The sequence below is a fragment of the Leptidea sinapis genome, chromosome 13, assembly GCF_905404315.1.
Source record: "Leptidea sinapis chromosome 13, ilLepSina1.1, whole genome shotgun sequence".
Taxonomy (NCBI): Eukaryota; Metazoa; Arthropoda; class Insecta; order Lepidoptera; family Pieridae; genus Leptidea; species Leptidea sinapis.
In genome coordinates, this window is record NC_066277.1 from 5,166,797 (window position 1) to 5,181,141 (window position 14,345).

The 14,345-nt window shown below is 34.0% G+C and overlaps 1 protein-coding gene across 1 annotated transcript; it reads right to left on the reverse strand.

Moving 5' to 3' along the window:
- Positions 1-11,073: 11,073 nt before the first annotated feature.
- On the reverse strand, positions 11,074-14,139 carry LOC126967394 (structure-specific endonuclease subunit SLX1 homolog). The gene is made up of 4 exons (XM_050811839.1): positions 13,676-14,139; positions 13,549-13,600; positions 12,578-12,769; positions 11,074-11,823 (listed from the first exon to the last, which is right to left on the reverse strand). Exons 1-4 carry the CDS (start codon positions 13,855-13,857, stop codon positions 11,404-11,406), a joined length of 846 nt encoding a protein of 281 aa, XP_050667796.1. The 5' UTR covers positions 13,858-14,139; the 3' UTR covers positions 11,074-11,403.
- Between the last annotated feature and the right edge of the window lie 206 nt (positions 14,140-14,345).

Sequence of the window (14,345 nt, forward strand, 5' to 3'; positions counted from 1 at the left end):
ATTTGTAATTGTATCAAACTAAATAATACAACTTAGTAATGCTACTTAGGTAAGTAACTACTTTATCATCTATTCACACGTGCCATTGTGTGATGCGTAATTTTTTTTTTTTTTTTGGAGCAATGTGTACAGGGTCCGTAAATATATTTTTTCAAGCGTGTAACAGATTGTTTTACATAGTTACGTAATAAAATCTGAATATGTATATACTCGTAGTTGCAGTTATGCATTTGGAGACAGCAACAATCGGATTCCGGAACTGTACACATGACCTACATTGTAGTGAATACTTTCTTTTGCGAAATGCAAACCTAGATAGTGCAAATCTTTACATAAACAGTCGATTTTCACGAACCTTAGTGATCGAACATTGTTTTAGAGCAATAACAATGACACAGTACAATAGTGTATAAATTTTATTTAAAAAAAAAGAGAGAATTAAAGAACACTGGGTGAGTTTGTTGCACCGTTTCTTCTGTTTTAGCGCGCAATTTCTTTTCGAACCTAAGACTCAAACGCATAGACCTTGAAATACAGGATTCAAAGGTTCACGCAGTATTTGAATTGACGATGCGGGACTCGAACCCGCGTCTATAGGGTTCCGTCCGAGCGCTCTTACCAACTGACCCAATCCGTACGAGTGACACACCGATCGGAAATCTTGGTATGTTTGTTTAACTCTCAGGTCTGGTGGCTGTGGTATATTTGTATATTAAATCCAAGAAGTGAGGGATATCACTTAAAAAATTGGGTGATCGTAGCACGAAGCACATAGCGCCGCTTGTAAGTCAAAGTGCAGCTTTAGCGCGAGGCCGCGAGTAATTAGACCATCTTCCCTACTAGCGTGTAACATGCAGGTTTAGCACGAGGCCGCGAGTAAGTAGAACATCTTCCCTACTAGCATTGTATCGTGCAGTTTAGGGCGCGCGGCCGCGAGTAACGAGAACATTATCCCTACTAGCGTTGTATCATGCAGGTTCTGCGCGACGCCACGAATAAGTAGAAAATCTTCCCTATTAATAATGTATCGTGCACGTTTAGCGCGCGGCCGCTAGTAAGTAGAATAACTTCCCTACTAACATTGTATCGTGCAGTTTTAGCACGCGGCCGCGAGTAAGTAGAACATCTACCCTACTAGCGTTGTATCATGCAGGTTTAGCGCGCGGCCTCAAGCAAATAGATCAATTTCCCTACTAGCGTTGTATCATGCAGGTATAGCGCGCGGCCGCGAGTAAATAGATCATCTTCCCTACTAGCGTTGTACCATGCAGGTTTAGCGCGCGGCCGCAAGTAAGGAGAACATCTTCCCTACTAGCGTTGTATCAGGCAGGTCTTGCGCGCGGCCGCGAGTAAGGAGGACATCTTCCCTACTAGCGTTGTATCCTACTTACTCGCGGTGAAATGAAAGTCAAACTTCAAGTAGAACATCTAAACTACAACAACAAAATTTTAATTAAAAAAAAATAATAATTTATAATATTGACAAAAAACATAACATTTAGAGAACAAAATAATATAAGTATTTAGAGAACATATTATTATGAAATGTATAAACGAGATTTTAAAAATAAGTACCTATGCCAAAAAAGTATCACTGGCATGTGAACATTGTATGAACGAAATTTTTATATATCCAATATTTTTGAATTTGTTTGACTTAATGTGGTGAATATGGACGTTTTTCTTACAGATAAAGTTGCCACTTTTTTAAAGAAAAGGATGGAATTTCGCAGCAATTACCTTCTCGAATAACCGAAACTTCAACCACAATTGTGACCACGAAACCATAGATTGGTTCATTTGAGAAAGCCAGAATTTACAAAACAACTTGATGAGTGGATTTACTCACGAATTCTCGAAACAACGCTCTCACTTAGATGAGATTTTTTCCGTATACATAAAACGTACCTATTTCCTTTAGAAAATGAGCGTTGTCTGAATTTATCATTTATGGGTTTTTCAAGAATCCTCAGTGGTTCTACATTGTAATGGGCAGGGCGTATCAATTAATATCAGCTGATCCTCCTGCTCGTCTCGTCCCTAATTTTCATTTATGTAAAAATTATTTATGTTCCTCAGACATGTGGACATTATTTTTATCATACCATAAATCTTCATAATTTCTCTGCGAATAATATTATTAATAGTAATACGTAAAATTAACATTTATTTACCTGCTTATCATTATACAATCTCATATACAAGTATCGGCTGTAGCTTACATACAATAAGATCAAAATATGATTGTGTAGAAATATTAGCCGACTTCAAAAATATAGGTTTTTCATTTTGTTTGTATTGCTAACCGTTAGTTAAGTACATAATTTCTACGCAATATCAATTCAAATATTCAATTTTACGCCAATTTAAATGATTCTTCTTTAATAAATAGGATAGGTGAATGTACCTCTAGGGCGATTTATTTTAAAACTAAGCAAAAGAAACGATTTGCTTTGAGCAAGCTAAAATATATCTATAACACGATATCATCGGAAATAAGAAATGCCCAAGCATTGACTTATTTTAAAACGAGTCTTCAAACACATAATTTAATGAATATTTATGAAACATTTTGGTAACTTGAGTGGTTTGAATCATTACATTGAATTGCACTGTATTATGTTCCTATAAAAGAACTTAATCGTTTGTAAACCATTTTAATTATAAAATTGTAATTTGATAAGTTACAATACGTCTAAATGAGAAAAAAATTATTTAAATCAACGAATACCCACCTTTTAAAGGGCGCAAATTAAAAAGTTTACTTAATTTGTTCTAAATATATAATTGAAGTCACATTTCATAGTTTTTAGTTTACGCCTCTATACCTAAATCGTCGGTGGAAAGATTGTGTTTACCATCTCAAATAGATACTTTAATATGTCGATTTGCCACCTATCCTACCTTTCACTAAATAATATTCATATTATATCAAATTATCAATCCAAAATTGGTACAAGAAACGCTCGCAAATGTTTAATATGTCGTAGTAACGGATTAGAAGTCACTAATGGTCAGAATGTGAACTTCATTCCACCAACTTTCGATTCATTTTCACGCTGGTGACAGCGTAACTGTAAATCACTATGCTATCAGTGTCGCACGTTAACACAGTCCGTATGCATATTGGTGACACACAATATTAATACTAGCTTTACACGCGTTGAGGACTGAGGTCTTCATTCATTTGCGCGCCAACACTCAGGCAGCAATCTCTGACAGGCGGTATGCAGTGAGACCTTTGCCTCTAAACTCTGTTAATTTGGCGGTAAAAATGAAGTGTCACATTGCATTACAATTTGTGCTTATAATTTGTATTTTATGTTTGTGTGAATGTAAAACAAGAAAAATGGACTATCCAACCGAAAAAGAATTGGTTTTACAAAGAAAAGAAACATCGCCTGTTGATTTTACGCGGCTATTGGCAATGAGATTTGTTTATGGTATGGCAAAAGTTCTTGGATTGGAAGAACCTGTGAGTGAATTTGCAAATGGAATGTTGGTGCCTCCTGGAGCAGATGATAACGATGATTACAGTGATGATGAAGATGATGAACTCTTCGATGATTATTGAGTGAAAATATTGCTAAATATCTGTGCTTTTGTGAAAAGAAAACCGCCATAAGGTACCTTAATCTTAATATTTATAGAGGTTGGATACCTGCAATTCCTACTTGCAGGTAATTTGTCGTATTTCTAAGTAATTTAAAATTAAATCTTCCCATATTGATTTTTAATAACTAAACATTTGAACGCATGAAATATATGACAATTCATAACAGATCCTACCGATTTTTAAAACGTTTTATAACCGTATTTCTAAACCGCTGTAGGAAGACGGCAGAACTTCCGATAGTGTGTAGGTTATTGTTATTGCCGCTACAACGAATAATAAAAACTTAAGGTAGTTAATATAGTGTTATATATTGTATGTAGCTTTGTGAGTCCGATTCGATCTTGACTGCTTTTTTGACTGTCATTTTTTATTTATTTTACAATAATTATTAATGATCGTACAAGCGGCGAACTTGAAAAAATTCGGGTCTTAATAGATACATAGAAAAATATAATGTAAATATTTTGTTTAAAGCTACAAAAGCTACTACATAATCGTTTTACATAAATTATGATAAATTTAAGAACATTTTACATATTGTGTATTTACATTACATTTAAGTTTTTTTAATTATTGCATTTACATGTTTCAACAAAAATGGCGCCAAATTTTATGATCTGTTGAGTAACATCAGTTGACGTGGAGGTAATTTTAAAATTAGAACACAATTATTGGCTGTTTAAAAAAAATGTTACATTATAACTGTCAAAAGAATTTTAACTGATTATAAAAACTTATTATGTATGAGTGGTGTATTTTAAATAAAAATAAACGTAAAATCGAATGATAAATTATTACATTTAATATTGTGAAGCGTCATGCATATTGCATATATGTAAATCCGAAACCGTATAAATTATGATTTCATAATAATATTTAGGTATTTTAAGTTTTAATAATAGAAATCTAAATAAGAAGGTTATAGAAATATTATAAATGCTTATTCCTTAGATTAAGAAATTGGTCTCCGCTGTGCTCCAATTCAATACCGCAGGCGTAGATACAAAGTGCGGCAACTAAAACTACGCCTTATTTACTACCTACGCCACGCTTTATTGGGCGTACTCGAGCCAGTCTCGAACAATGTTTGACGTTGACGTGCCACATATTCTGCTAACCTTTGCTAATAATTTAAACTAAAATGCCGCGTTGCGAAGTAAATCTTTGTAAAAATAATACTATAAGAAATAAGAAAGACACTGGGATAACATATCATCAGTAAGTATTTTGTATTTTATTAATTTACAATAACACGAAGCGTATGTTGCAAAAATTTAATGATGCCATTGAGAGTCAAGATGTCACGCGCACAAGCATCTAATAGTTGCCGAAATAAAAAAGCTGCTGTTAGGTAGTGCGGTATCTAGTTGGAGCGCAGCGGAGACCAATCAATTGCGGAACGACTATCCCCCATACTATAGGTACATATAGGCCCGATATTTAAGAACTTGCAGTACCGTTTTATTTACTCATGTGCAGCAATTTTGTACAAAATCACGGCAAAACGAATAAATGAAGAATGAAAAAGAAAATGATCGCCATTTTATAAATTTATTTAAAAGGCAGAAGTTTAGATAAATTCAAATATTTTTAATCAAAATAGGATTCAAAATCACTTATTGAACGTCAAAAACTACAATAAAAACAAATAAAAAGTCTTACCGAAGAAATGTTATATTTTGATTCGTAATTTAAAATTCGAATTTAAATTCGAAACTTATTACTAAGTTTCACTTCTATTACATTCTTATTTAGATTTCTATGGTTATTTAACAGAACCAAAAAAAAAATCTATGGTTATTTATTTTAGTCTTAAGTAAGTAAAGTGTATAAAAAGTCTCTATAAAACGCACCAAATAATTAACTGCATTTATTATTTTTTTACTTAGGTATTTATTGATATTTAAAATTTATACGGAAATTTCAATTGTTAATACATAATTCTTTGATCATTTATACATCTAAATAGACTATGAATTCAGAACTACTAGTGCGAGGCTCCTTTGCACAGGATGCCGGCTAGATTATGGGTACCGGCGCCTATTTCTGCCATGAAGCAGTAAGGGGGCGTCCATAAATTACGTGAGGTGTTTTTTTTAATTTTCTGTACCTCCCTTCCCCCACTGGTGAGATGTCATGAGATTTTATTCAACCCCCTTCCCCATCCCCCAGTCTCACGTGAGATTTTTCAAAATGTGGGTTTCTTACGTAAAAAGAAAAAAAAATTGCTTATATTAAGTAACTTATTATAAGTGAAGTAAAAATTTAACAATAGAATACTTAAACCGTTATTACTGTGATTAAAAAAAAGAATATCTACTCTAATTCGTCCATGAAGAATCATGCGCGGTCTCAAGAGAGACTATTGGAACCAACCTGTTCATATGATTAAATGGATCAAAATAGTATATTTTTTTTGTTTCAATCAGAAAAAAATTGCGTGATATTTGCCCAGACCCCCCTCTCTCCAACGAAAGATCAGATTCCCGATCAGAATTGACTCGATCCCTTCCCCCCCTTAAACATCTCACGTAATTTATGTACGCCCCCTATTGTGTTAGAATTATTGTGTTTCGGTGTGAAGGGCGCCGTAGGTAGTGAAATTACTGGGCAAATGAGACTTAACATCTTATGTCTCAAGGTAACTTTTGCAATTGTAGTGCCGCTCAGAATTGACCGGCACTACATTGTAATGGGCAGCGCGTATTAATTACTATCATCTGAACGTCCTGCTCGTCTCGTCCGTTAGCGATATAAAAAAAACTAACCTCTATTTAGAGCAATTCACGCACGCTAACACAAATTGTCATACAAATGGCGAGTGTTAGACGTAGCTTGTCACACACACTTAAACTAATATCAGGAATATTCTGTTTTATCGGTTGTCTAACAGCAAGAGACGTATAAATTATCTATGACATAATTAGTTTATACATTACGTTTTGATTTAGCTGTATTTAGTATATTAGTATTATTGTAAAATTAAATTGTTATGATACATACCTCTATTACTTCTTTATATAATATGAATATTATTTTACCGTATTAAATAAAAATATGTACCTGTTAGTTATGTAAGATATAAAAAGTAAAGTTATAAAATACAAACATTATACCGAATAGTCGTTATTTTTTGTATGAGGTGTTTTTACGCTATGTCTTCTCCTAAAACTATTGGGAATAAAATCCATTGTCCCATAATCTTCCCATAATATATTATATTGGGTGGTGTAGCCATGAAATATTAACACGGGGAGTATTTTGCAGTGTGTAAACATTATTGTATTTCGGTCTGAAGGGCGACGTAACTTGTGAAATTACTGGGCAAATTAAGTTTAATTATGTTAAGTTTAACATCCTATATCTCAAGGTGACGCATTTGTTTGCCAAATTCGTTACCTAATAACATTCTGGACCTTCGAAATTTGAAGAAGGCTATTGAGAAAAGCATCGGACAGTGAATTAGGGTATGGTTTTCTTCAAATAGATCGCTACGATAAAAGATGCAGAGAGAATTTAAAATTCTGTTAAGTAACAATAATTATTTACTTAACCACGGCCGATATCGTAAGGCCCAGTATCCACCGGTGAGAAGAGGAGAAAAGCCGCGAAGCTGTCAGATTCTTTCCACCAAAGCGGAGAGGAAACGGAGATGTGAGCTGTAAGAGCTCGAAATCAGGCAAGTGAGTTGATCCATTTCCACCGAAGCTAAGCGTAGAGGAGATGCGAAATAACGAAATCTAATTGGTTATCAAAATATATCTCCTCTCCCTTTGGTGGATGACCTTAGTCGCAACAAAATCCATGTAGGTAGGTATATAATAATGTAATGATTCAACAAGGTATACAAAACAAAAACAGTAAAGTAAAATGATGGTCTTTGCGAGCAACAATAATTCAGTTTTAGTCTTAATTAATTTAAAGAATTTACATTGGAATGGTACAAAGGTACCAAGTAAATTTATGAACATTCGTGATTTCCCACACTTCTAAATTTTATTTCACCTCCAAGTGTGGCATACCTCTTTTCAATGGAAAAAATGTTTTTTAATACGGAACGTAAAGAATTATTAGTGTTTCAGTCTGTTTTGGTACGTTCTTATCGTTCCATACTTGAGCAGTAGGTATTAAAAGATCACTCGCAATGTTATTTGTCGCTTCATTTGCCTACAAGAGGCATTTTATCATTTGATCAAATTAAGTAATCGATTGCGTTCTTAACGTGGATTTGGACCCTGTGAAACATTATCGGTTACACAACAATGGTAGTTTTTAATACTATAACATACAAATATTCTGAACGATGTGGGTCTCGAACCCATAAGGCGAAGGGTAAACAGAAAACACGCAAACAAGGTGTTTTTAGACAAGTTTAGTGGTGAAAATATAGCATTTGGAGCTATGAACACTACTTTATTCTGTTACACATACCCTTAAGTCTTATTTGTGGGTTGCTAATGCGTGCTGTTGATTAAAGTTAATACTCCAGAGCTGTTATGAAATACCAGTTTTCTTTGCAGTTAAACAAGTTTTTTCTCGGAATGATGCATTTGTTTAGTATACTACTCTCATAAAAATTATTCTTATAGCTTTTACTTTTTTTGTGTTGGTACATTTATTCAGATTAGTAATCAATAATGAGGATTGTAAGCAATTACGCTGTTTGCGCCTGTTAAAATGTTACATTTTCGACGCGAGAATTTTTAAAATATTGGCTTTGTTACCTAGGAGCCGTGAACTCATATCGCTCAAGGTCGCCGGCATTTAGTGTCGCCTTAAGCAGCTTATCAACTATATAGTAGATCCTGTAGATGAAGCCACAACCTGAGAGTTGAACAATACGTGCAAGATTTATCAGCGATACGTTACTCGAAGGATTGACTCAGTGGAAGAGCGCTCGCACGAAACGAGAGTAATTAATCAAACTTTAAAAAAATAACAAATTATTAACATTATCGGTGTCTTGTTGTAGCGATATAATTTATTTAGCCTTTGGCACAAATTTTGAGCGGTAAACGAATGTAGTGCACTATTTTAGGAGCGATACAAGGCGCCAAGTACGGTAAGTGCGTTATCCAGTCAACCTCGAGACCTTATATTTTATGATTCATAACGTCATCACGGATATCAGAACTTATAAAATGCATTAAAAATATTCACGATTTAAGTACCTATGAGTTGTCAACATTTTTTCTAACTATGATCCATGGAACTGGGATAAAATATCGTCTGAGGCAGTCTATTTTGAATGGGTGGTAGTTTTTGACGTTCAATAAGTGATTTTAAATCTTATTTTAAATAAAAATATTTGAATTTGAATATCAGAACACCCGCCGAAGGAATCTGCATAAATAGGTAATTTCTACTCAAGTTCTTCAAAGATGTTAGCACGATATAGTATTTATTGACACCCAACCATGATAACGAGTTGTTCTGGCTCCAGCATGCACCCATAGTGATGAAGAATATATCGTTTTTTTTTATGAATCTAAGGGACGAAACGAGCAGGACGTTCAGCTGATGGTAATTGATACGTCCTACCCATTACAATGCACTGCCGCTCAGGATTCTTGAAAACCCCAAAAATTATGAGCGGCACTACAATTGCGCTCGTCACCTTGAGACATAAGATGTTAAGTCTCATTTGCCCAGTAATTTCACTAGCTACGGCGCCCTTCAGACCGAAACACTGCAATGCTTACACATTACTGCTTCACAGCAGAAATAGGCGCCGTTGTGGTACCCACAATCTAGCCAAAGGAGCCTGATGTGAGATCGCTGCGGTAATAAAGTTCAAACAATATAATGCAATGATAATATTGCAGGCCTAAAAAATTAATTATAATTATCAGGTATCACGCAAAGTGAAAGTAAGTACGGCATCATTTGTTTGTCATCTACAACTCAACCAGAACGAACGCACGCTAATAATTACACGTAATATACAAAGCAAAAAGTAACAGATTCTTAATTATTCTATTAACAACTTTTTCACATTTTAATTACTACTATTAATTAAGTATACCGTCTCCGCACGATACAGAACATTGACGTAGTCTTAATTATTAGATGCCTACTAGATTATGGGTACCACAACGGCGCCTCTATGCTAAAGCAGTAATGTATAAACATTACTGTGTTTCGGTCTGAAGAACGCCGTAGCTAGTGAAATTACTGGGCGAAGGAGCTCAAGCTGACGAGCGCAATTGTAGTGTTTTCGTTGAAGCTCCCAGGCGACTTAATTTTTTTCAACACCTCCAATAAATATCGTTAATGTATACAAAAGCTTAAGAATGAAAAATTTCCGTTTCGTTACAAGCAATGATACTTAAACACAAAGGGAAAGATAATTAAATGGTGGGGGTTATAGGGAGCATTGATATGCTGTTATAGCGTTATTCAAAGGTAGGTATGGAGCCAAAAGTATTTTTAAATACTACATTAGCTCAGTATTCATACTTAAGTCTAAATTTTAGTTGTTGTTTGTCACCATAAGGTATGATCATCAGCCCATCTTATATATCGTCGAAAAAAGGAACATTTATCATTTGGAAAACCAAGTCGTAATGGCGGTAGAGATCGGACCTAAGCCTGTCTCACTCCCTGTGTATGTATTGAAATCGTAAGTACGCTCGGCGGTCTCTACAGAGAGGCTATCCAGAAAGGACTCACGCGCGAGCTCTGTTCGTCACCTACCTTACCAGTCCGATCGATCACTTAAAAGTGGAGAAACTTAAAAAAAGCAGAACATATAAAGGGTCATTGCGATCCGAAATTATTATTTTTAAGCTTCCAAAAGAAAACAATCTAATGTGTGTGATTATTATTATAATGAAATCACCATTCATGATAGCTACCTATTTATTTCCTATAGTAAGTAGGCTTGACTATGTCGTGGTCTTCGAAGGCATACATTAACTACTATCAGCAACTAATGTAGGTTTGACAACGAAACAATATTGATTAAATACCTACTTATATTATAGAAAAAAACTTATAACTTGACCTTACACTAGGTAGGTACAGTTTTAGGTAAAGAAGACAACCCTAACGTCGTCAGAAGAGGTAAAAGTCATGCGATAGAGGCAACTTCTAGCTGAATCTAAATGTAGGTTTTTAGTGCTGTGCGATCTGAGTTACACCTTATTGTATGGCCGCAAGAGTCTCTATTTCTGAATGAGACTTCTGTACTTGTACTATTTATTACATATTCTTTGCCGGGGGCACCATGGGGTGAGGCATCGGCTCTCGGCGCTTTTTTAAACAGGTCCTCTTTTTCTGACAATAAGGAATCGGTTTATTTGCTTAGTAATACTACTATTAAGGCAGTCAATCCACTGAAGGAAATAATATGAAGAAATTCTGTCCAAAAAAAATAATTTTATCTATTAATATGGCAGAAAAAACCAAAGGGTTTTTCAGAGTACGGGACTTATAAATGAAATAAAAAACCTGTCTAATGGATATTTCCACAATTTTTATTTTTATTCAAAGGATATTCGATGACATTTTGTATGGTAAAATTTAATGATGATTTAGATGTATGGAATAATTTCAGCCAAATGGCCGCCGCGACTCCGCCGTAGGTAGTGTATCCTGGTGGACCAATTTTGGAAGACATCTTCGTATGAAGCAGCTAAAGAACATTGGCCATTTTCCCATATCTATATTTTTAAATATTGTTAAAAATATTTTTGACTTTTGAAGTTAGGTTATGTAGATTAGAAGAATTATTTTGAACTTTATATTACTTGCATAATTATTCTATTTAAAATTTTATTACAGTGTCACAAAATATCATTATCGCAAGTAAGAAACCATGAATTATTGTCAACGTAGACCTTATCCTGAGTACAAACAACATCATCATCACTATCACTTCCCCCATCAGGTTTCACTTCCGAGTGTGAATTGAACCCTTTCATTTTTTTAATGAGATCTCCCCATTGCAACATCATGCTACAGAATGGGCAATTACCCTGTATTGGTATGTATTCTCCAGGAATCAGAAATAGCTCAGCCAAACATGGCAAATGCGACACTAAGCCACAATTTTCATTAAGACATCTCAGCTCCTTACCTTTGATATACTCATGGCATAATTTACATTTCACTGTCGGTTTAATTGTATCATTAATTGTTTTTCTATTCCTGCTCTTTACCTCACCAAAACATATTTTCATGTGACCAGGAGCTCTCCTTTCAGACTGAAATATGTAGACAACAATTTACAGCTGTAATGGGCAAAACATTTGTTAGAAATTTAAGTTTTATCCACAAACTAGTAAAAAAATAAGGACTCCATGTCACCTTACATAACAGTGTAGCACCAAAACATGCCGATTAATGTGTAAATACATAGCCCCACACACACACACTTATACTACTACAAGCTGGTAGGCAGCCATTATGTGACAGATCAGTTTTGGTCTCAATAATATATTTTATAAATGCTATTGTTCATTGTGAAAAAGTGTAAAAATGATACTATATAAGTATTTGTGGCCATATATGATTATTAAAGGGAGAAAAAATTTGTGTTAATTGTATCCACCGTAACCGCACACAACTAGCATAACGGTTCTTCACTTCCTAACCACTAGGTGTGGAGGCCTTCTTTTTTAATTGTCCATGGGTTTTTTCATATTTTTATATTTGACAATTGCACAAATAATGTATGGCTGTAGTGTTTATAAAAACCATATCATAACATCCTAATCATTGGCAAGAAGGCTAATGAAGAATCAACCAAAACAAATATTTAAAAAAAACATGAACAAAACCCTTACATTCAAATTTAGAACAATAATAATATTATGCCGATAATATGCATTTATTTTTGGCTACTGTACCATGCATGCCAAAATAACAAGACAAGGAAAAGTTAAACAAAAACTATGGCAGAACAATAACTAACAGAGAATTTTAATGTTTCAAATATGATTTGAACAAAATATTTACAGGAAATTCTTGATAAAAATCTTTCTCTAGCCATTGTATAGTCAATGGTAGACGATACCAAGGTCCAACCCTTAGCATTTCTGTTAGCACTCTTATCTGAAACTGTACTTCTGTTTCTTTTCGTGGTATTTTCTTAAGGTGGAGATGTTGCAATCTAATTGTTTTATTTGGATTTTGCCATGCCCACTCAAACTGAAAAAAATAATAAAAAATATTAAGAATAACAATGTTATATTTATGATAACAGCAACTTTTTCTGCATAACATTACATTACTTCACAAAGTAATTACATTACTTTGTGAACCAATTTCAATGAAACAAACACTTATTGTTATGTGGATCTTGCCACTATACATCAGTGAAAACCATATTTAAATTGATATAGCCATTTCTGAGATAAGTGTGCACAAGAATTCAAAATCAAACTTTTTAGCCTGTTCATAAGAAGTATGTATATAGATAATTGATATAACAAGTTAACCTTACCTTTAGGATCTTGTTGCTAAAGTACCTCTAAATTCAACTTCATAATAACACATTCTCTTGCAATACCAGAGGAGTCACAGGAGCATTACCAGCCTTTTAGAACATAGTACACATGTTACACGTACACAGTTACTTTATGGTACCCATGCCATATTGTCCTGGAAACACTTCACAAGGAAGCTCATTACACAGCCTGGTTGTATGTTAAAGAAAATTCCTTGTAAGCCATACTGTAGAACGTAACCAGACATCCAGATAGTGGCGATGATATCTTACTATCTAAGCTACATAGTTAGATATCAGCCCTACATACATCTGATAGAAATAGTCCAATGTTTGTAGCCTGAAAAGGCTGATAGCTTTAAGTTTGGGAGTAAGATAACTTATGAAGAACACACAAAATGAAGAGAACAAGTGCATAAATAGCCCAGTCCATTAAAGTATCACGAAAACCCTTACAATAAAATGCTTTAAAACCATTTACCCTTAAAGCAGAAATATTATTGGGGAACCCATGTACTATCAGCACCATTTTCCTGAAAAGACATGATAATGGGTATAAAATAAAACAATTATTCCTTTTATTAAATAGAAGACATAGTAAACCATACCATGGTCCTTTATTACTTGTTCGGTAAGCTCCTCCTGCCCATGTTCCTCTATTATGTTGCATTATCCTTCTGTTTGGATCCCTTGTATAGCCGATGTAAGTATGTCCTTTGTATTTTGGATTTAAATTATACAATAAATATACACCATAGAAATCATCAACAATATCAGCTGTTTCAGCCATTGATAATATTAACTAGTAACAGTATAAAAAGAACAAGATTGAGATTATAATGAATTTATATTGTGTAATATTCAACAGCCTCTGAGCCTCCTCTTCCTGTAAGTTTTGATGACTTCGTAGCTGATTGGTCTATTCTGTTCTCGTTGGCGTAATAGGCTTCAAATAGTTAATAGTCGGTACTTTTAATTTAACCATTACCATTAATTCAAAATCAAAAATGTAAATAATGGTGCTGCCAACTGAAAATAATAACCATTTCCATTGTGCATGTTGAAATATAGTAAAATAGCATTTTAAAATAATAAGTGCAGTCTAAATACATGAAAATAAACATTGCACAACGTTTTCTCTGTATAATATATTATTCTATAAATAAAATACATCCAAAAATTAAAATGTAAATTTATTGTGCAAACTTTTCTTTGACACTGGCATGTAGAGATAGAAGTAAGTAAGATATCCCGTGCCACTAAATAAATAAAAAAAAG

What these genes read in the sequence shown, in the direction of transcription:
- LOC126967394 (XM_050811839.1), bottom strand. Translation starts at nt 13,857, where the DNA reads ATGGCTGAAACAGCTGATATTGTTGATGATTTCTATGGTGTATATTTA. An exon ending in ACAAGTAATAAAGGACCATG is followed by an intron (nt 13,601 to 13,675) that starts GTATGGTTTACT and finishes ATGTCTTTTCAG; the next exon opens with GAAAATGGTGCTGATAGTAC. An exon ending in ATAATATTTCTGCTTTAAGG is followed by an intron (nt 12,770 to 13,548) that starts GTAAATGGTTTT and finishes TATTTTTTTCAG; the next exon opens with TTTGAGTGGGCATGGCAAAA.